The sequence below is a fragment of the Tupaia chinensis genome, unplaced genomic scaffold, assembly GCF_000334495.1.
Source record: "Tupaia chinensis unplaced genomic scaffold, TupChi_1.0 Scaffold000259_1, whole genome shotgun sequence".
Taxonomy (NCBI): Eukaryota; Metazoa; Chordata; class Mammalia; order Scandentia; family Tupaiidae; genus Tupaia; species Tupaia belangeri.
The window spans coordinates 2,329,563-2,352,796 of NW_006159739.1; the positions used below are offsets into that span (position 1 = coordinate 2,329,563).

Sequence of the window (23,234 nt, forward strand, 5' to 3'; positions counted from 1 at the left end):
GTCTTCATGCTGCAGTTTATCTTCTGAAACGCACACCTCAAGCTTTTTGCTTGTCCTTCAGAAGAAGATGGAGGAAGAGGAACTCCTTGGTAATGCAAAGAGTGAAGATTAGTATCTGTACTTCTTAATACTGGAAATGTCGGCATAAAGAACTTGCTTTCAGCAAAGAGCTGAGCAATATTAGTATTGTTCTTAAAATGCTTCAAGATGCCTAGAAAAGCCTACTAACATGTTTTGGAATTTGAATTTAGAAATATTTTATTTACAGTCGGTTTTCTGTTGTGGCAAGTAAAACACTACACTGGCCTCAGGAAAAGGCCAAGAGCATAACCACAGCATCTTAGGTCACATCTATTGCCTCTGGAGCTTTGCTATTCTGTTGCTCAAAGTTTCTTCAACCTCAAAAAGATGAAGCTTTATTATTTTCTGTGCAGTTTTTGTCCCATGACAAGATGAACCTCACAAGACCTACAGGAAAGTTTACCATCTGCCTTAAAACTTAAAATATTCCATCTGTTCATCAAAATAAAAGAGGACTAAAATAAAAAAAACCCAAAAAACTGTATGGACATCCAATTTTTTGGCACCAAAATCAACTTGTATCTTAATTCAGGTTTTTCTTAAACTTTTGAGGCCCACCTGTATTCTTAGACGTAATAGAGAACCCACTCCAACATTACAAATGTGAAATTCCTTCCTGCTTCACTCTAACATTTTGCTTTTCAGTGTAAAAGAAGCATAATGTAGAGTTAAACAGACTCAGAAGTCCTTCTCTTTAGCAATTGTGACTTAAACTGTATTACTTTCTTATGTTCTGTTCTTGTGCATGGCATCACAACTTACTGAAGCAACTTGGAATCATAGGCTGAGTATTCTTGGATGCCATTTAGTCCATAAGCCCAGTATCAGATACAGCTATACTGTAGCTCTGTGAGATTCTTGAGTTTATTGAGAAGGTATTTCTATAATTTTTCTTGAATAGCTTATAAGAGTTTCTGGAAATGTTCTTAAATGTTTTATTCAGCTTCCTTGGAAAAGCTCTGCTATAACTTTCTATGGTTCCTTTAAATGTTCTTGATGTACACCTCTGTAAACATTTTCCCTGACTGAGAAGCTACGAAGAATATGATTACTCATAGGTTTCTCTGTATATATATCTATATATCTGATTTTCCTATAGAATAAAGTGTATCTTTTGGACTATTTGGAGTAAAGACCCTTAAAGAATAAAAATATAACGAGGATATAAGGGTTAGTGGTTTATATTAGGATTTTTTTAAAAATAGGGAAAAATAGCAACTGTATAAAATATCTGTGGCTTCTGGCCTCCTATATTTTATCTGTGACTTTTTTTTTTCCTTAACAGCATATATACGCTTCCATCTGATCTCACCTTTAATACAGAAGTCTGCAGCAAAGTAAGCAATTATCCTCCTTCGTGGAAGATTTTTTTTTTATTTTTGAAAAATTATTTTGTTTGTTTCATTTTGAATCATTCTGTCATTTTCTCTGTCAGTAAATGATATTGCTGACTTACTTTTTTTTTTTTTCTTTTTTTTTTCTGTGTTCCAAACAAGTTACTCGTATCAGTACTAAGCCCTAAAATAACACTGTAGCTGTTCCATTGCCAGGACCCATATGTAAAGTATGCTGATAGATTAGGTTAGTCATAGAGTTACTGAATTGGGAAAGTTCCTTAAAGATCAGTATGGGGCCAGCCAGAAGAGTGTCAGTTAAGGTAACTGGATCCCACAGGCTGACTGTGTGGTTCGAGTCCTGGACCCATTGGCTTGAAAAATACACTGGGTGCTTGTGCTTGCATGCCCAAAAACCCAAGAGGAGAATGAAGGGGAAGCAACTGTGGTACGGCTGTCCCCGCAAGGGGGTGGAGATGATTTCTCACTTTCCCTCTCCCACTTTCTCTCTCTGGCAAGTGTTTGCATCCTGTAGCAGACTTAAAAAAAAAAAAAATCAGTTTGGTTTACCTCCTTGTATACAGTAAGGACTGATCTATTGATCCTGTATTTAGAGACTGACAAGGAATATGATTATACTTTGTTAGCAAATTACATATGTATTTATGTAGATAGATGCATTGTGAGAAGTCAGAGAGCCTATAATATACCTAAATCACAGTGTTAATGGAATATTCACTCACTTTTTCCTTTTATTTGCCTCTTAATTATAAAAACCCGTCATAAAATGATAAAGCAACATTAACCTTTACTAATATCCAGTTTAAAATATGTATTATCTTTCTCCTTTCCCTCATTTTTGTCAAGTAAGTCTAGACCTAGAAACAAGTTTCCTCTGAAACATATCCTTTCCTCCATTGTGTAATATAAATATTATCATTTTCTGTGTATATATGGTATGAAAAACATTTGGAGGTTTACTGAAGATAGTAGTTCTATAATGTGCCTATGAAACTAAATTGTGAATAATATATTTACCTTTGAACTTTGTAAGTATATTGCTTTACATTCTAGAATAGTGAATTAACCCCTTTCTAAAAGTGAAGTTTGTTATTCTGAATCAAAACAAATATGTTTCTTTATGTCTTTCTTGCCAACAAATGATGCTTATTTGCATTTTTTCTTCTCAGCGTGGTCCTCTTTGATATCTTTGTCAATATTCTTACGCATAACCTGGCAGAACCAGCTTATGAAGCAGATGTGGCACAACTGGAGTATAAACTAGTGGCTGGAGAACATGGCCTAATTATTCGAGTGAAAGGATTCAACCATAAACTACCTGTAAGTACAGATACTCTGTTTTCCTCCTAGAGAGCTTTATAATGTCAGATATATGTTTGTTGTCCCTATACTACCAAACATAGAAGCTTATGCTTGGGGTATAGTACATTGAAAGAAATGTTTGTTAATGTGTATTACCATGAGTTTTCTTTGCTGATGACAGCTATTGCTTTGACTGATCATATCGAAGAGCAACATGTATTTTGTTAATTACTGGCAGTGCATACAGCATAGCCTGTGCTTTAGGCTTGCTTACACTTCCTTTTGCTGTCAGTTTCTTTGGCATTCAGGACTAGCTTGAGCTAAAGTTTTATCTATAGCAAAAACAAATTTACTTACTTGTTTTTGCCAGAGATCATGTGGACTCACCACCCACTGGACCATAGTCACGCCTCAATTGCTTCTTTATTTCTCCATCCTTTTGCTATTTGGTGCATACTTGTAAACATATGGGATATTTTCCAAGCCATTCTGAGATTCAAACTGCCTGGTCAGACATGTGGGATCCAGCTCCTTTAACTACTAGGCCGTGGGGCTGGTGTAGCAATAATAGATTGAAAGGCTCTGCACATTGCCTGACAGAATAAAATTCAAAATGTTTGTGTCCTTTCTTCTTTTGTTTATTTTAAAGTTTGTTTGTTCACATAAGAGAGATTGAGATTGATTTTTGACAGAGTCTTGCCACGTCAGGATCCTCCTACCTCAGCCTCCTGGCCAGCTAGAACCATAGGCATGCACTCAGTCATGTTGGACTTACTAAGCCTGGCCTTCCACATGGCCCCAACCTGTGGAGTAGCAGTGCACATACCTCTGTGGCTAAGCACATTTCAACTCATTTCCTCTTCTTGCATTCTCTCCCATTGTTTCAAGTATGTATGTCTTCTTTCCCTTTTAAGTTGATGCGCTTTTAGAAACAGGGTATATATCATGTCAGTAATTTATCTCTTGATACAAAATGTGCCCCAGGGCCAGCAGGTGGCATGATGGTTAAGGTGCTGGATTCCCACATAGCAGACCGATGTTCAAGTGCTGGACCTGGCGGCTTACTTTCTCATTCTCCCTTTCTGTCTCTCTGGTCAAACTGAAGAATAACAATAAATTAATAAATAAAATTAAATAAAAGAAAATGGTATCGCTGTCTTTAAAAAAAATAAAGAAGAAAGAAATGATGTACCCCAGTGTTGCTTTGTAAAAATTTCATGAACAGAAGAGAAAAATAACATAGGATGTTAGCTAAGAGAGTTTAATAGTTAAGTACCAGGTAAAATGACATATACTTAATAACAGTAACAAATTTTATGTCAAGGCTTCTTGGGGAGACTATATATTATATCAAGGTTCAGGGAACTGAACCATACAATACAATTCTAGAGGAAGGGACCTACAAAAAGTTAGACCTATGCTAGGAGGTAAGAGCCTGCATCCTGGGAAAATCTCCAAGCTAAGAGAAAGTGTAGCTCTCACTTTTATACCCTCCTTCTCTGTCACAAAAGGTGGGAGAGAGATGGAGGAGGAGCAGTTGCAGCATGACTGTTCCCTTGGGGGTTGCTATCTTACTTTCTCTCTCTGGTGAGCATGCACGTCTCTGACAAATTAAAAAAGTATATATATTTTTAAGTACTTTGGGAGGACTAGATGGTGGCACACAGGCAAGAAACAATGCTCTATGAGATAGACCTCCATGGGAAGCTTTCCAGATTCGTATCCAGAGACCTTCCCCATGTACACGGGGCACAAATGTGCCTGTGATACAGGGCTGGCTGAAACTCGCTGTGTATCTTGGCATCAAGACCGTGTTGGAGGTGCTGTCTGTCTGTCTCACTTGCCCTTGGAAGAAATTTAAAAGGGGGGAAAAAAATGTAGGTCCAGCCCTATAGTGTGGTGGTTAAGGGAGGCTGAATTTCATGTGGCTGACCATGGTTTGGATCCCTGTGCTCGTGGCTTGAGAAACATGCTGGGCATGTGTGTATGCATGCCCCAAATCCCAACAGTATAGAGAAATGAAGGAGAAGGAATTTTGGCATGACCAAACCCCATTGGGGGTATGTTTTCTTCTTTTTGTGTTTCTCTCTGATGAGGGTACATAAATAAATAATTAAATAGGACCAGCAGATTAATGGAATGGGCCAGAAATTCAACAGAGATCCATTTTTAAAAGGGCTTATTTGAGGGGACCAGCAGGTGGCATGATGGTTAGATGCTGGACTCCCACGTGGCTGACTATAGTTTGCGTTCTAGACAAACAGCTTAAAAATCACACTGGGCATGTGTGCATGCATGCCAAAAATTCGGAGAGGAGAATGGATTGTAGCATGACCATAATGTCCATAACCCCTGGAATGTGATTGCTTACTTTCCCTCTCACTGTCTCTGTGTGTCTCTACAGCAAGTATATATTCCCTAAGACAAATTTTTTTTTAAAAAAAATGAGAGAAATAAATTTATTTGGAAGAAAAAAAATGACAATACCCATGGAAGTGGTAAAATGGAGGACTATTGCTTCAAATGTGACGGTTGGATTTCAGCCCCCAAATATTCTGAATTATTAGTATTTCTCTTATATCTGCTGTAATGAAGAGTACCACATATTGGGTCTTTTGTTAAAAAAGAGAGAGAGAGAGAGAGAGAGAGAGAGAGAAACATTATCTTCCTTAAAACTGAGTAGATTTTTATGTTTATCCATTCAAAGTATTTCTTTCTTTTCTTTTAGCTACTGTTCCAGCTCATTATTGACTACTTAGCTGAGTTTAGTTCTACACCAGCTGTTTTTACAATGATAACGGAGCAGTTGAAGAAGACCTACTTTAATATCCTCATCAAGCCTGAAACTCTGGCCAAGTGGGTATACAAGGGATAACCTCTTATTTTGAGGGTCTGAAAATGTCTTCCTAGGGCATAGGCATGGGATTGCGGCTATGATTTCAGTGCTAATTTTCATACATGTTAGAACTGTGCTATGGTTCAGGAAACCAATATATAGGGTACTAGGGTTTCTAAACCCAGCTCAGGCAGCTAGCTATCTGTGAATAGGACTGAAAGCAGCCAACTGTATTTTATTAAAGTGAAGAAGGCTGTTTTCCAATCTAAAACTAAACGACAGTTCAAGTAGTGCTGACTTTTTGAAGCCCAAAATCATTTCCTGGTAACTTGAGTGTTTTGGGTGGTATGATGAGTAGCTGAGTTAAATTGCTTAAATATGTCATTTATCTGGCAACTTTAGCTATCCAGAAGTCATCCAAGGTTCTTGAAGAGAGCAAAAACTCAGTCTATATACTAATGCTCACACTCTAATAGGCAGCCCTCTTGGCTTTCCCTCAGAACCTGTGCTTGCTTTAGTTCAGGGCTAATGGTAGACTGTAGGATACCTCCAGATAAATCAGAAAAAGCACCCCTTTGAGATACCCTCTATCAGCAGGTGGAAGCTTCATGGGAGAGAGCTAAAAGTCTTCTGTGAGCAGACACAACCCTTTGTGCACTTCCTGTGCAAGGCCCTACTTGTCCTTGTCCTCTTTTCTTGGAATCTATAGTGAACAAACAGTCCAACTTTATATGGAGGCCCTGCTTTTGACATAGTTATGATAACACCATAAATTATCAGAAGTGGGAAGCAGAAGAAGGGGCTAAGACTTATTCTTAAATACAGTAGATGATAATCTAATCATAAAAGGTTGCCAAAAGTTTAGCCAAATATAACATGAAAAGGAGTTGTCAGCCACCATTGATTGATGATGAATAGCCCTAAGTATCCAATAATTCCTGAATATTTATAATAGTATTAAAATGCTGCTATATTAAAATCTAATCTTGAAATTTACTTTATCAGAATGCAGTAAAATAATAATGTACCTTCTTTTTTTTTTTGAAGATTTATGTGCTAAACCTGTTCTAAGACCTTATTTTATGTATTGGATTGTTGGAAAAGTCATGATACATATATGTGTAGAAAACAGAAAAAAATACCTCATGACCTTTCTGACAACTCTCTCTATATATATGTGTGTGTGTGTGTGTACACACATATATGTATATACACATACACACACACACACACACATTCATTTAGTTCTCATTCAAATCCTATAACTGGTAGGCATTTCCACTTCCCTTGTGTTACAAATGAAGAAATTAACCCTCAGGGTAAGCTTAAGAGTCAGGGAGATGGGGTTTGGTGTTAGTCTGATTCTGGTCTACAGCCATTACCTGTAATAATGGATAATGGTGGCCTTCAGTAATGAATAGTCTGTGAGATTTCAAACTTAGTAATGTTAAATTGGTATATGACTGGGTAAATTGACTCATTTGGCAGCCTTACTTATGTGAGATATTTTATTGTATGGCTAAGATAGATAACTACATCTATCATAAGTTTGTGTATGCAGTTTCGAATGATTTCAGTGATCATAACATTATTTTCTTATTGTAAGTTGTGATAAAAATCATCTCTTCTTAGAAACACATCTGTGTACCAACTTGATCGAATATATTTTTACTCTCAAGATTCAATTCTTTGGAACCAGCAGTTAGCGTAATGGCTGTCGTTGGACTCCCATGTAGTCAACCGCGGTTCGAGTCCCAGACTCGGTGGCTTAAACTCACGCCAGGGGCGTGTGCATACATGCCCAAGATCCTGAGAAGAGAATGGAGGAGAAGGGATTGCGATGTTGCCATCCCCCCGGGGGTTGATTTTTTGCTTTCTGTCTGTCTGTCTTTCTGGCGAGCACATGAGCCCTATAGCAAAAACTCTCAAAAAAAAAAAAAATTCAATGCTTACAATATAATTTTTTCCCTGCCTTTTATACAGAGATGTTCGGCTTTTAATCCTGGAATATGCCCGCTGGTCTATGATAGACAAATATCGGGCTTTGATGGATGGCCTCTCCCTTGAGTCTCTCCTGAGCTTCGTCAAGGAGTTCAAATCCCAGCTCTTTGTTGAGGGCCTGGTACAAGGGAATGTCACAAGCACAGTGAGTATGAAGTGCTCTGTTAATGTAATGCAGCTCTTTAAACAGTGGTAGTCTCTAGCCCTGAGGAGATCTCCATAGCTTTGGCAGGTCAGTGTCACCATTTTCTGTTAGGAGGGAATCTGCCCTTCTGATGCCAGGCAACATTCTTCTGGAGATTGCTGGTAATGGGCCACACCTTCAAGTGAAATGGGTTTGGCACATGAAAGGGCTTCAGAAAGTTCACAGAAAACAATTCATTTTGGTGCAAAAATTTTTTGAAATCCACACATACTTTTTTTCATGACACACATATTCCGTAAACTTTGTGAAGACTCTTTAGGTATTCTGTTGGTTGCATTTGTTGAAGATTATATGTGGAAAACATAAATAGTTAAATGTAAATTAAAGTGGGAGGAGTGATGAGGTGAGGGGTGTACACACATATATGTATGTGTATCCGTATGTGTATAAATATGTGTGTGTATACAGATATGTATACACATTTGCATATATGGACACACTTACATACATAGCCAGAACATAACATGTCAAGCTTTTGTGTGAAGTTAAGGAGTTGATTGATGCCTTATCTTTTAGCAAATGGAGAACCACTGAAGAGTAGGATTCAAGGGAACCAGCAGTTAGCGTAATGGCTATGTCGCTGGATTCCCACGTAGTCGACCGCGGTTCGTGTCCTGGACCCGGTGGCTTAAAACTCACGCCAGGCGCATGTGCGTGCGTGCCCAAGATCCCGAGAGGAGAATGGAGGAGAAGGGATTGTGGCATGACCATCCCCCCTGGGGGGTGATTTCTCGCTTTCTGTCTCTATGTCTCTCTCTGTCTGTCTGGCGAGCGTACGCGCCCTACAGTGAAAATCTCTCCAAAAAAAAAAAAAAAGAGTAGGATTCAAGGTAAAGAGAAACCAGTTATTTGTTAGAAGAGTTGAAGTATGAGTTCACTCATTTGAGGCATGTGACGTAGTCACAGTCTTAGAAAGTAGAAGGGTGGTTTCCAGGTGCTAGGAAGGGAGGTAGTGTGGGGAGAGAGCCAGGTTGACTTGTTACTGAATCGGCTATAGAATTTTGGTTTTGTAAGATGAAAAAGTTCTAAGACTCTAGTTCACAATTTGTTAATTTGTTAACATTACTGAATTGTAGATTTTATAAAACAGTGAAGATTACAAATTTTTTTGTTTTTTACCACACAAAAATGTTGAAGTGGAAGATGGTAAGGCCTGAGGTTAGGCCAGATAAATGAAAAAGAAGTGCTTAAAGGGACCAGCAGATGGCGTAATAGCTACATCGCTGGGCTCCCATGTAGTCGACTGCAGTTCAAGTCCCGGACCCAGTGGCTTAAACTCATGCTGGGCATGTGTGTGTGCATGCCCAAGATCTTGAGAGGAGAAGAGAAGAGAAGAGACTGCGGCATGGCCATTCCCTCTGGGGGGTGATTTCTCGCTTTCTGTCTCTCTGTCTCTCTGGAAGCACAGTGCCCTATAGCAGAAACCTCTCCAAAAAAAAAGAGAAAGAAACAAGGTAGAAGATTGCCAAAACTCAGTGGCTAGCTAGATAGGGGAAAGGGAGAAGGGAAGAATCTAGGATGATGCTCAAATTTCACACTTGAACCAGTGAGTTGACAGAGGAGCTGGAAAAATAGTAGGGTTGGGAGCATATTCGAGTTTGGTCTGATGTATGCTGAGTTAGATTTATCTGTGGAGCCTTTTAACCTTCTGAGGCTTCTTCTAAGCAAGAGTTCTTATCTGGGACTCTTCCTAAGTTGGTTGGCTATTGACCATCTTCCTCCATGGTCTCACATTTTTAGGACTGGCCATTTGATGGCTACTTGTATAAATGGTCACTGTTAAAACTGTAGCTGCTCTCTCTGCTTCCTGTTTATCCTCCAACCCCCAAACCAGCCTTAGTTTTTGTCTTGCCCACAGAACTTTGAAAGTCTCAACCAGCAAGAAAAAGTCTAGAAATTGCTGCTTGTTTTCTATGAGCGCAACAGGAGTACTATGCAGGGGCTTTTGTTTCACGTAACTAGCAGCATGAATTGTCCCAGTAGAAACCACTTTGGAGATAAGCTTATCCTCCACTTATCTTTCATTTTATAGATAAGAAGTCTTGAGAGAGGGGAAGATGTATTTGCTTAGTATTAAATATTGTTCTGTTGCTTACTCTATCCAGTCTCTGTGGCAATGGGTCCAAGTTACTAAAACATAGTCACAGTTGTCATAGTGGTACTGCCCATTAAGGTAGATGACCTTGAATAATTTAGTTTAGCCCAATGGGAAAAATGTTACAGTGTGCATGTAAACAGAGTCACTGGGAGCCAAGAGGAGCTGTGAAGAGCCACTGGGTGTTCAACAAACAATCAGTATTGAATCAGGAAATGATTAATCCAGTCTCTGAATGGCTTGTCCAGTACTTTAGTGACATACTATTGTTACTTCCCTAATGCTATCTAGGGCTCTCCAGACAATTAGAACATTGATACTAACTGGTTCTGGGTAAAATTAATGTCAAGAGGTCCTAATGTTATTGTCTTCTCTGTTGCCTCCTAGGAATCTATGGATTTCTTAAAATACGTTGTTGAGTAAGTATTAGGGGTTATGTGTTCTTCCCAACAAAGAAGTATACAACCAATTATTAAGCCCACTATTGAAATATTACTTGTAATAGATTTTTCTTGAGGCTGGTGTACACAAAGTAATTCAGAAGGATGTACAAAGTCTGGCTTCCTCTTCAGTTTTTGGGTAGGGGTAAAGGATGAAGGCACTAGGTCAATGAACCATGCTGATTGTTTTTGCAGCAAGCTGAACTTCAAACCTCTGGAGCAGGAGATGCCTGTGCAGTTCCAAGTGGTAGAGTTACCCAGTGGGCACCACCTCTGCAAAGTGAGAGCTCTGAACAAGGGTGATGCAAACTCAGAAGTCACTGTGTACTACCAGGTCAGTTGGCCCCTTTGTACAGCCATCCTCATGGCAGAATACCATTAGGTCACTAAAGCCTGGTAGGAAGTCTAAAGTTTCTGGGAACGAGTGACCCAATGACTTTGTTTATTCTTTTTTTTTTTTTTTAATTTTTAAAAATTATTTCTTTATTTAATTTTATTTATTATTTATTTATTTATGTAATTTGACCAAAGAGACAGAGAGAGAGAGCGAGAAGGGAAAAGTGAGAAGGCCACCAGGTCCAGGACTCGAACTGCGGGCGGCCATGTGGGAGTCCAGCACCCTAACCACCATGCCACCTGCTGGCCCCAACCCAGTGACTTTCAAGGATCTTTTGTACTAACCTCTGTAGTTTTGTGATTGAGGACATTTATCCTCTTGAAGCAACTGTATTTAAGAGTTTCTCCTGTCAGTAAAATGTCAGTCACGTAACCACTTAGTCTAGCGAGACAGAGATTGATAACTGTATGGAAATTCCTATGAGGTCCCTGACACAAAACCCCAAGTAGCAGAACATTTGTTAAAAGGACGGTCCTGAAAAAGACAAAAATAAACATAGCCAAACTATCAATAAACAGCTAACAGGATGACTACTAGAATCATGTTAAGGTTTCAGAGGACCTGGAGGAATTTATCCCCTTTATTTTATGGATGATAAATACAAAACTCAGAGCCCCTTCTGAGCTTCTATATTCTCTAGGTCTCAAATGTATTTCCTCTGTCTTCATACTGTATGTTCTATGCCCTTTCCTCACCCCTAGAGGGCATGTCTGCTCACCAGAAAAAGGCAGATTGAGGGAGCATGCACTCCCAGTGGAGTATGGTCACATCACAATCCCTACTCCTTCATTATCCATCCTGTTGGGATTTGGGGCACACATGCACACGTGCCTGGCATGTTTTTCAAGGTGCAGGGGCTAGGATTCGAACTGTGGTTAAGATTCAAACCATGGCTGATTATGTGAGATCTGATTCCCTTAACCATTAGGCTACAGGACTGGTCTGATTCTTTGTTCTTCCCACACCATTCTAGGAAGGAAGTGTTTTGCAACAATCTCCACTGGCCCATATTCTATTTTAGCCTATGTTTAGTCCTGCTCACTTTTAAGACTGTGGGGATCTGGGACTGGCAGGTAGCGTGGCGGCTAAGGCCCTAGACTCCTACATAGACCGTAGTTCAAGTCCTGGACCTGGTGGCTTGCTTTCTCACTTTCTCTCTCTGTGTCTCTCTCTCTGGTGGGCATATGTGCCCTATAGCAAATTAAATACTAAAAATAAATAAAAATTAAATAATTCTTTTTTTGTTTTTAAAGAGAGATTTTTCTTATAGGGCTCGTGCACTCACTGGAGAGACAAAGAAACAGAGAGACAGAAAGTGAGAAATCACACATACACACACACACACACACCCCAGCGAAGAAGAAATCACACATACACACACACACACACACCCCAGGGAGGATGATCACACCACAGTCCTTTGTCCTCTATTCTCCTCTTGGGATTTTGGGCACATGCACAAATGCCTGGCATGAGTTTCAAGCCACTGGGTCTGGGACTTGAACTACGGCTGACTACCGGGAGTCCAGCAATGGACTCTCTTATGCTCTTATGTTCTCTGCAGGTCTATAAATAAATAATTCTTTATAAAAAAAAAAAAAAAAAAAGAAGGGTTATAGAGATCTTTTCTAAACTGTTCCTGTCTAGCCTTATCTCTGACTTCCCAAATTCTGGGGCTCCTGTAGCTGTTCCTGTGATCCTGAGTTCTGCATGAGGGTCACTTTTCTTTCAGGCCTTGTGAAGATCTCTGGCTAGGGCTTTGGACAGCATGGCCTTGTCATCTTATCCTTTATTGCATTTCTGGCCTTGGGCTTAAATCTTACCCCAGTCCGGTTATCAGGAACAAATTCACTTGCCTGAGGTCACAGTCATCTTTGTTTATTTAAAAGTTGAGCCTTGTCCTAGGCTTTAATGAGTCCTTTGATTCATGGCAATTCTGGAGGTAGGCTGATAGACTTTTGTGTTTCCCTAGAGGCCCAGCTTTTCTGTGGAGCCTGTCTCCCTGGCTGGAGCCTCAGACCTGCAGTCTTTCTAGGTTTTGATTACCAAGTCCCAAGCTCTGCAAATGATGTAGCCTGGCCTACTTAGCCCAGTCCACATTTCTAGTGCCTCTGACTGCTCAACACCTAGAGGTAGTGCTTCTCCAGGTTTCAGGTGGGATTTTAGATTGTCTGTGGAGGTGCTCTCTAGCAGTCACCTTCTTGCACTGGCTTTCTAGCATCAACTACTTCCTTTGGGAAACATTTCTCACAAGAGTATTTCAACAGATTTGATACAATGGTTCTGTTGTAGCCTTTTTAGAGACAACAGGAGATCTTAGTGCTGACTAAACAGGGCTTGCAGGGTACACAGGCTTTAGCTGCTGCTCCTTATGAAGTGGGAACTAAATGATTGTGTCAGAGGAGTGTGGAAGAGGCTGACTCTGGGATGCACTAGCCACATCCTTGCTTATTGCCTCCTGCCCTCTCATTCTGTCATTTATTTCCAGGCAGCCAGGATATGGGCTCCAAGTGTGGTTTCTGTTGCTTAGGTATCTCTTCTTACTAAGTTCTGTGTGGCTACAAAAGTGATTGTTTTCTCTCTACCTGAGGAATGATCTCCAAACATCTGCTGTCCTCTTTGGAGTCTCCGGATTATTATTTTTTAATTTGCTATAAAGGTGTGTGCATTTTCTGGAGATAGAGAAAATGAGAAAGCACTCCACCCCCAGGGGGAGGCCATGTTGCAGTACCTTCTTGATTTTTCTCTCAGGATTTTGGGCATGCATGCATACATACCCAGTATTTTATCTGGTAGAGAGATTTTTTATAGAGGGCATGTGCGCTCACCAGAGAGATAGAGAGATGGAAAACAAGAAATCATCCCCAGGGGGGACGGCCTTTTCTCCTCCATTCTTCTGTTATTTTGGGCACACATGCACAAATACCCAATGTGAGTTTCAAGCGTTGGATCTGGGACCTGAACCATGGTTGGCCATGTGAGAGCCAGTGATGTAACCATTGTGCCATCTGCTGCCCCCTCCACCCCTCCCATGTATTTTTCAAGCCACTGAGTCCAGGACTTGAACGTGCAGTCAGCCATATGGGATCCACCTGCCTTAACCATATGCCACTTGGCTGACCTCAGAGTACTGGATTTTAGAATGTGACCTTTGTGTCCTGCAGGCAGGAGCTAGTAGGTCAGGGATCATTGGGCTCACCCCATGCGACTCAGTTCTGTTTCAGTGCTGGGAACACACGTGATCATGATTTTTTCCCTTATAGACCTTCAGTCTGGCAGGATGTGTGGCAGTAGAAGTATGATTAACTTGGGGGGAGAGGGGAGTGGGAATGATAAACTGAATAAATGATTGTCAAGAAAAGCTGGATATTAAAAAGCCGTGTATGCCATTAGACATTTACTTGGTCTGACCACTTTCTCCTTTCAGTCAGGTGCCAGGAGTCTAAGAGAATACACTCTCATGGAACTGCTTGTGGTAAGTGTACAAAGGAGAGTCAAGGTGTTCAGGAGCCCCTGACCCACTGTGAGACCCAGCCTTTCTGCCTGGGAATACGGGGGTGAGGTGGTCAAAGACCTGTCATTGGGAGGTGAGACAGTCACAGCATCCTCACCTTATAAGCATGAGCAGGGGCCCCAGGCCATTTAGGAAGAAGTCAGTAAGGGAGGCTGAACTTTGGTGGTATGTGGAAACTCGGTGGGGGGGAAGAAATGGAGATTTCTCTGTTGGAGGAGTTGGGCTGATGAGTAGTATGTTGAATTACAGATGCACATGGAAGAGCCTTGTTTTGACTTCCTTCGAACCAAGCAGACCCTTGGGTAAGTCTGCTGGCAAAGGCACTGAACTCAAATAAGGTCTGAGACTGACTGTAGGCTGAGGTTTATCAGGTATTCTGACTGAGTGGTTTCTCAGAGCATGTTGGTCCTTCCATGATTTCAGAGTAATACTGTCAGAACTTCTGGAATTTGCATCACAGACCATGAACAGATTTTCAGTTTAGTCAAGATTCAAAATAAGCAAAAAAAAAAAAAAAAAAAAAATCAAAATAAGCAAGGCAAAAAAAAAAAAACCCAACTAGCTTGTGGTTCTCAGTTCAGAAGGGTGCACACTTTAATTTCAGCGTTAAGTAGATGCTTAATACCATGAGCTCCTGGCCCAGTACAGATAGCCAGAAACCCCTTCTACTTCTATCAAGTGCTTCTGGGGGTGGGGCCCAGGCACCCATCTGAACTCATGTAACTTTTCATTCTGGCTGTAGGTACCATGTCTACCCTACCTGTAGGAACACATCTGGGATTCTAGGATTCTCTGTCACCGTGGGGACTCAGGCAACCAAATACAAGTGAGTAAGCGAATGCATAGATGCGTTTACCCTTTGTTTTAGGCATGGAGAGTGGGAGCTTCAAGTGCTTAAAGCCTCAGGCAACTTTGAAGCAAGCAGGGTTTACTGTTTAGTCGCTGGAGGAGAGGAAGGGGGGCTGATGGCCCGATCCAGGTATGATCAGTGGTTTCAATGGTCCCACAGGACTGGACTCAAGCTTGTTTTGTAGACAGTGTACCAGGCTGCCATTATTTGTCTTCAGACAGAACTGAGGACAAGAAGGGCAAAGGTGCCCGACCCGGCACTTAAGCTGGTGCCTTGATGGTGCTCAACTTTGAAACAGTCAAGCATGACTATGACTGTGTGAGGATACCAGGAAACTGGACTAAGGTGGGGGGAGGGCAAGTTTTTCCCCATTTTCTTCCTGCCCTCAGGTTATATATGGAGTATGAATGTCTTGGAAGACACTTTAGCCTTTTTCCTGAGTCCAGGTCCTTGATGTCTTACTTGAAGATGTTTTGTTTCAGCTCTGAAGTTGTAGATAAGAAGATAGAAGAGTTTCTTTCCAGCTTTGAGGAAAAGATTGAGAACCTCACTGAAGATGCTTTCAACACCCAGGTGACTACCCTAGCCTGATCTTTTGGCTGGCAGTCTTCACAAGCCCTCAAGACACCAAGCATCAGTCTCAGCTGTGTTCCTGTTATGAACTGGGCTGTATTTTTAACTATGTAGCCCATTGTAATCTGACCATAACATACCCCTTGCCCCACTTCATCCCTCCCTGTCATGCTGGTAGGTCCATCATAAGCCAGGCTGAGCAGGGCCACGTGTGTTCTGGGGAGACTGGTCTGATGCTGTGCCTGAGTGCCTCTGTTTGGTGGGACAGGTCACTGCTTTGCCTGAGTGCCTCTGTTTGGTGGGACAGGTCACTGCTGTGCCTGAGTGCCTGTTTGGTGGGACAGGTCACTGTTGTGCCTGAGTGCCTCTGTTTGGTGGGACAGGTCACTGCTGTGCCTGAGTACCTCTGTTTGGTGGGACAGGTCACTGCTCTGATTAAGCTGAAGGAGTGCGAGGATACCCACCTTGGGGAGGAGGTGGACAGGAACTGGAACGAAGTGGTGACACAACAGTATCTCTTTGACCGCCTTGCCCATGAGGTAATACTGATTTTCAGAGGAAGACTACCTTAATGGATTGATGACGGTTCCAGATTCTGGAAGTCACACATCCAAACAACTGATATTGTGTGGAATATAAAACGGGGGCATTCCTCCTGGCTTGTTTACTTGCTGAATTTTTTGACTCCACTGATCACATTTGAAGTTTTTCAGCTTGCTGCCTTATTAGCAACTTGGCCACCTGAACAGGGTGTTAAACCTCTTTCATCTTCCCAAGTTCAATCAGAGCAGCTCCACTTTTGCCATATATTGAGATTTACCACAGGTTTTTGTAGAGTGGAAAAAAAGGGTCCTATTTGAAGAAAATTATAAACTCCTGGTCTTTGTGAACATGGAGTGCTTCTTCCAGATTCCAGGTGAAAGTCTTTTGACAGTTTCTAGTCCAAAACACTAAAACCTATGGAAAAGAGCTCTGAGTCTTGCAATTCAGTGGTGCTGCTAATATAGAACCCATGTGGTGAATCACCAGAAGACAGCATTGCATCTTGCAATCTGCCAATGTAGATTATTCCTATGAAACATGAAGGTGTGCCAAAGAGGTCTTTGTTCTTTGCAAGGTTAAGGGCAAGCCAAGATTGGGAAGAATAAAATGAACTGCTCAGGTGTTAAGTAGGACTATGCCTGGGGGTTATGTTTAAGAAGAGCTCTAAGCATCTTTCTCTATCTTCCCTTCCCTGTAAGATCGAAGCACTGAAGTCATTTTCAAAATCAGACCTGGTCAACTGGTTTAAGGCTCACAGAGGACTAGGAAGTAAAATGCTCAGCGTTCACGTGAGTATGGATCTAGCTCCATCCCTCCCAAGGTTGTCATTTACTGAGTTTGGGTTGCTATTGGAGAGTACAGGTTTTGCCCAAATCCAGACTGAATTTTTTTTACCTCAAGTCTTTGGCTTCTTTCAGGTGGTGGGATATGGAAAGTATGAGCTGGAAGATGATGGTGCCCCTTCTGGTGAGGACTCAAACTTATCTTGTGAAGTGATGCAGCTAACCCACCTGCCAACCTCTCCTCTACTGACAGATTCAACCATCCCCATTACTGATATCAGGGCTTTCACATCAACACTCAGCCTTCTCCCCTACCATAAAATAGTCAAATAAACTGCAGTCTCACTGGCCTGAAGCAATGTGTATTTTAAAATGTGTTTGTATTTTGGAGTCATACTACTACTGCCTTAGGGCTTCCATTGACTTTCTGCACTGGCAACACAATTTTTCTTTTTATTCCTCCTTACCGAGCCTTACCCAGATTTCCACTGAATTTTTGCACTGGCATCATGGAATTTGATTTACTTTTAGCTCTCCTCTACTAAGAATTAACAACCCAGGTTGCTGTAGCAGCTGGTGGCAGGTCGCAGCCGCAGTTTGGGAAGCCCTGGCCTGTGACCTCTCAGCTGGATAACCCAGTTCTTGAGAGGACCTACTATGTTACTGGTGTGCTATTATTACCTAAATGCTAGGTACCAGTACCTGGTTTTGCTTTTTTTAAATGTATTTTTAAATAAAGATAGTTCTGTATTTCCCTTCAGAATGAGCCATTTGCTGCTGTGGCATTTTTTTTTATTATTTCTGTGTGGGGTGGCGGTATCTAAAAATATACACTCTTCCCAAACCCTCTAAGGCAATAAAATATTTTTGGATACAATGTTCGGTGAAGGTTTTCGGAAATAGCATAGTGGGGACTAAAAAATGGAACAAGAAGGTGGTAAAGGATGGTTGAGGAAAATGGTGGATCCTTATTACGAGTCCTTGTGAGAAACTACTTCCTGTAGTAAAGGTTGCCAAATAATAACTGACTTCCAAGTTTAAGCAAAAAGACAATAAATGAAACATTTTTTAAAAAAAGTTGGAAAAATTACTTTATGATGCCTTAAGAAGCACTAAGTATAATTAAACTGTATTTCAGAGTTAGATACAATTTAATAGTTTGATTCCAAAATAAAAGTTATTGTGAAACCATGAAATTTCCTAACACTTGATTTTAATACACTGTGCTAATTTTCTAAAACAACTCTGAGGAACCAATATTTACAGTAGATGAAGTATATATGAAAAAATCTGGCATTGGGTATATTGTGTATGTGTGCATGTATATATATACACATATATACATATATACACATACACACAAATACATATTTATAGAACTCAAGATTATATGAACTAGGAAACAGGCTGTATATCTGAACTGCAGTACTAGAGTGCAGAATTTGAGACGGATTATAAATGTTTTTCAAAGCATGGGGTTTGGGAAAGGAGCAGACATCTTGTTTTCAAAACCTGAAGGTTTTCTCAGGACTGAAGTCAAAATTGTAACTGCCACAGAGGGAAAAAGGGAAGCTTCTCCTGCTGTAATTGTTCATCTGCGTCGGAAGTCCAGTATCCCTGAGATAGGAACCACTGCAGTAAGAAGGGAGTGAAAAGCTTCTCCCCAAGGAAGATTGTTGCTTAATTATGTCCACAACCTAATGCTTGGCAGCACCAAGACGTTTCAGCAATGGCTCATCATAAACCCAGCATTCTCCATCTTCATGAAATAGCTGTAAGAGGAAGGGGAAATATTTAGTTACATACTGCTTTTTATTTCTATAATATACTTTTAATTTTTTCAAGTCTTCCCCTCCCATCAGAGTGAAATGAGTGAGGTAGGAAACAGACATCATCTTGTTCACAAGTGGTGTCTGGCACTTCATTGGAATGAATGAATTGAAGGAGTAAGTTATCCTTTAGCGTCCAGGGAAAGTAGCAGGTTAAGCAGTTTACCCTTGTCTCCCATTGAATTTCCTTCTCCTTCCTTTCTCGGGCTTCTGCTCTTTGTCTTTCTTCAAGTCTGTGCTTTGCTTCAGTTGCTGCATCAATGTCTCTGATTTTTAAATTGAAAGTGACATCCTTCCAAAGGCTAAAAGAAAAGAGATTGAGAGGAGCTGGCAGTCTCCAGAATGAAAGCCTGGAGCCCTCTCTGAATAGAACGTAGTAACAGAAGTCAACTGGCTTTATGTGCTGTAGCTCAGACTAGCTCCTTAAGCTGGCACCAGGGCACTGGAGTAGGGAACAGAGAAGATGTAACTACTAGTTTTCAAAAAAGCAAGTAAGGGTGAGGCAACTCATACAAGGACGACAGAGGAACAGTGGGAACTGAGATGTGGAATCTACTTCTGGCTGTACTTCTAACTTGTTATGTAACTTCTAAGGAGTCAGTTTATCTCTCTAGGGCTTCAGTATCTTTTACCATAAACTGAAAGTTAGATCAGAGAAACTGAGAACTTCTATTAAACATAACAAAACTTTAAAATGTGAACTTGGAGAAAACAGCTTGAATAGAAAGAATAAAGGTCTGGGTTAAGAGGTAAATTACAGGGGCTTAATGGGATAAGACAGAAGTTCCTCTTACAGCCATCATCCCCAGTACAGGAGCAGAGGCAGAGAGGCCAGCTAACCACACTCTCACATGCTGCTGTACCAAGGCCAGCCTAGGCTTTTCCTCAGGCGCGGGAGCACCACAGCAGCAGTGCTAGTTATGCTGTCTCCTTACCTGCGGGACTCATACTCATTCTGATCTTCCAACTTCCTTACTTTCTTTTTGATTATAGGCAGCAGACATCATCTTGTTCACAAGTGGTGTCTGGCACTTCATTGGAATGAATGAATTGAAGGAGTAAGTTATCCTTTAGCGTCCAGGGAAAGTAGCAGGTTAAGCAGTTTACCCTTGTCTCCCATTGAATTTCCTTCTCCTTCCTTTCTCGGGCTTCTGCTCTTTGTCTTTCTTCAAGTCTGTGCTTTGCTTCAGTTGCTGCATCAATGTCTCTGATTTTTAAATTGAAAGTGACATCCTTCCAAAGGCTAAAAGAAAAGAGATTGAGAGGAGCTGGCAGTCTCCAGAATGAAAGCCTGGAGCCCTCTCTGAATAGAACGTAGTAACAGAAGTCAACTGGCTTTATGTGCTGTAGCTCAGACTAGCTCCTTAAGCTGGCACCAGGGCACTGGAGTAGGGAACAGAGAAGATGTAACTACTAGTTTTCAAAAAAGCAAGTAAGGGTGAGGCAACTCATACAAGGACGACAGAGGAACAGTGGGAACTGAGATGTGGAATCTACTTCTGGCTGTACTTCTAACTTGTTATGTAACTTCTAAGGAGTCAGTTTATCTCTCTAGGGCTTCAGTATCTTTTACCATAAACTGAAAGTTAGATCAGAGAAACTGAGAACTTCTATTAAACATAACAAAACTTTAAAATGTGAACTTGGAGAAAACAGCTTGAATAGAAAGAATAAAGGTCTGGGTTAAGAGGTAAATTACAGGGGCTTAATGGGATAAGACAGAAGTTCCTCTTACAGCCATCATCCCCAGTACAGGAGCAGAGGCAGAGAGGCCAGCTAACCACACTCTCACATGCTGCTGTACCAAGGCCAGCCTAGGCTTTTCCTCAGGCGCGGGAGCACCACAGCAGCAGTGCTAGTTATGCTGTCTCCTTACCTGCGGGACTCATACTCATTCTGATCTTCCAACTTCCTTACTTTCTTTTTGATTATAGGCAGCTTCTTAGTATCTACGAAGATTGTATTTTCCTACAAAACAAAAGAGGTACATGGATGTTTTATTGTTTAAACTGTTCTAGAAGGAAAAGCCAACTCTTTCCAGAAGACTTTTATGAACACATCTAAGGATCAAATTCCATATAAGATACTGATGTACACGAGTGTCATACAGTCTTAAGCCTAAGCTCTAGTTCTGTGTTTTAAATCTAGCACTCAGTTTTCCACATGGCCACATGCTACATGCTAGATCTATCATCTCTTGGAGAGCTAGACCCATAATCAGCTACGTCTAATGCTAACTAAGCACACTGTTTGAAGGGCTTATTACATTTTAAATTCTCAAGTCCAAAATCTAGTTCAGTGGTTCCTCTTGTTAGTCTCATACCACCTTTTTTAGCTTAAAGAAAGCACTTAGTGGTACTACAGCAAATAAGTTCCTTGAAGGCAAGGACTATCTTCTGTATCCCTGGTGCCAGTCAGTAGATAAATATACAAAATCTTTAACTGTATGTGTATATAAGCACACATAGATTATTAGTTCAATACTTTTTTTTTTTATTTTTAAAGAGGTTTTTACCATAAAGTGCATGCTCTCACTAGAGACAGAGGGAAAACAAGAAATCACCACTCCCCTGGGGGAATGGCCACACTGCAATCTCTTCTGCTCCATTCTCTTTTTGGGCAAGCATGCACATGTGTCTGGCATGCATTTTTTAAAGTCACGGGTCTGAGACTCAAACCGTGGTTGGCCATGTGGTAGTCCAGTGCCTTAGCCACTATGCCACCTGCTGGCCCTTTAGTAATTCATTTTATAAGCATACCACACATTCTCATGATATAGCTAAATTTACTAAGAACTTGGTATACATCAGACATTGTTTTATATGTTATTTTCAAGTGTTTTGAGAGCAGAAAGAAAAGTAAAGCCATTTTATTACTGTACTGGGGAAGAGGTAGGGAGAGGAGGAAAAGGCTTGCCCTGCAGAGATGACATCAGAGCTGGCCTTTGTGGTTAAACGTTTCAAATGAAAGAAACCAGAATAAGGGACAGGCTACTTATCAAGGTAGTGTGAAACAAGTGGCAAATAAACGGTTCTCACCCCTGTTGCATATTTTGCATACATTACACCATTCCATTCCCCTTCTATTGAGCAGAAAGACTTCTTGTCATTTGGAGAACTAAACAGGAAAGGAAACATTTGGTAAGTCTTAAGTTGAAAATTATTCTACCAAAGAATCTGGTCAGTGTGACCTATAAATACAAAGTAGAACACAGATGAACAACTGTACAGTCTTTTGTGAAAACAGCTTAAAGGACTTCCCAAGGCTGACTGTTAGGATGAAGAGCCTGAGCAAGATGCTGATGTACTCCACTAGCAGCAGCAGCTGGAGGATGGGAGAACCCTGTGATGGCTGCGGGGGCCACAGCGGACCCAGCACATTCCCTGCCCTCAAGCTGTTCACAGCCTACTGGAGAGAGAGGTCTTGGCACTGAGATTCTAGGGGGAAAGTGCCAAGGTGAGCTGCTGTGGTAAAGGGCAAACGTGCTGGTGTGAGGGTTGGGGAAGGCCTCAATTTAGGGCCTACCACCAAAGATCAGGCTTTCATCCTCAGGTTAGAATGGACCACTGAGTCAAATGGTTTGATGTTTGTTTTTTGTTCTTTTGATCCCTTCCTTCAAAAGCCTGACAAGCTTCTACTTAGACACCACATGCTATGTTTGGCAGGTATGGAATTTGGGAAGGTGGGCATCATAGCAAAGGCTAGGTTAGGAAGAACAGGCATGAACAGAAGATTGAAAGAAATCAGAAAGAAAAATAAACAGAATGGGGGGATGGGGGGCAGCTATCACTGGCCAGAAACTGAAGTGTTCTCCAAAGTATGGGAGGATTGGAGGAAAGGGAACAATAGGAATGAAACGCAGGATCCAATTTAAAGTGGTCATGCAATGGGGTTCTCAAAGTGGTCTGAGGGCCTCTGGATTCCCAGTACCTTGTCAGGGAAGGAGTCTGTTAAGGTCAAAACTATTTTCATAATATTTAAATAGTAGTAATAGAAAACTGAGTAATTTTTTCACTCAGTTTTCTCATAACTATGCAGTGTTTTCCAGAAGCTACAAAGCAATGGATCAGAGTCAAGAAGCAGATGAGAGAATCCATTTCTAGTAATTACGTTAGATTTGTAAAATTTACAAATTATATACTGTTGTTCTTACAAATTTTTTAAAGCTTTAGAAAGGTTAGATTTTTTTTTTTTTTTTTTTTTTTGGAGAGAGTTTTCACTGTAGGGCGCGTGCGCTCGCCCGACAGACAGAGAGAGACAGAAAGCGAGAAATCACCCCCCAGGGGGGATGGTCACGCCGCAATCCCTTCTCCTCCATTCTCCTCTCGGGATCTTGGGCACGCACGCACACGCGCCCGGCGTGAGTTTTAAGCCACCGGGTCCGGGACATGAACCGCGGTCGACTACGTGGGAGTCCAGCGACATAGCCAT

At 41.2% G+C, this 23,234-nt stretch overlaps 2 protein-coding genes across 6 annotated transcripts in view; one reads left to right on the forward strand and one right to left on the reverse strand.

Annotated features, from left to right (window-relative positions):
- Window positions 1-17,347, forward strand: part of NRDC (nardilysin convertase) — an 86,418-nt gene extending 69,071 nt beyond the window's left edge. Inside the window, exons 21-33 of the mRNA XM_006149409.2 lie at window positions 1,367-1,418; window positions 2,606-2,756; window positions 5,467-5,594; window positions 7,558-7,720; window positions 10,263-10,294; window positions 10,511-10,649; window positions 14,140-14,187; window positions 14,476-14,528; window positions 14,969-15,052; window positions 15,559-15,649; window positions 16,072-16,188; window positions 16,891-16,980; window positions 17,110-17,347. Of these exons, the coding sequence (XP_006149471.1) occupies window positions 1,367-1,418; window positions 2,606-2,756; window positions 5,467-5,594; window positions 7,558-7,720; window positions 10,263-10,294; window positions 10,511-10,649; window positions 14,140-14,187; window positions 14,476-14,528; window positions 14,969-15,052; window positions 15,559-15,649; window positions 16,072-16,188; window positions 16,891-16,980; window positions 17,110-17,307 (1,346 nt within the window). The 3' untranslated portion in view covers window positions 17,308-17,347. The remainder of the gene's footprint in view (window positions 1-1,366; window positions 1,419-2,605; window positions 2,757-5,466; window positions 5,595-7,557; window positions 7,721-10,262; window positions 10,295-10,510; window positions 10,650-14,139; window positions 14,188-14,475; window positions 14,529-14,968; window positions 15,053-15,558; window positions 15,650-16,071; window positions 16,189-16,890; window positions 16,981-17,109) is intronic.
- A 744-nt stretch (window positions 17,348-18,091) lies between these two features.
- OSBPL9 (oxysterol binding protein like 9) overlaps window positions 18,092-23,234 on the reverse strand; it is a 67,209-nt gene continuing 62,066 nt past the window's right edge. For all 5 annotated transcript variants that reach the window (XM_006149408.3, XM_027772243.1, XM_027772242.1 and 2 more), the window contains 4 exons: window positions 21,842-21,920; window positions 20,680-20,771; window positions 19,911-20,046; window positions 18,092-18,746 (listed from right to left, as the gene is read on the reverse strand). In XM_006149408.3, coding sequence (XP_006149470.1) covers window positions 18,672-18,746; window positions 19,911-20,046; window positions 20,680-20,771; window positions 21,842-21,920 — 382 coding nt within the window. In that variant the 3' untranslated portion in view covers window positions 18,092-18,671. The remainder of the gene's footprint in view (window positions 18,747-19,910; window positions 20,047-20,679; window positions 20,772-21,841; window positions 21,921-23,234) is intronic.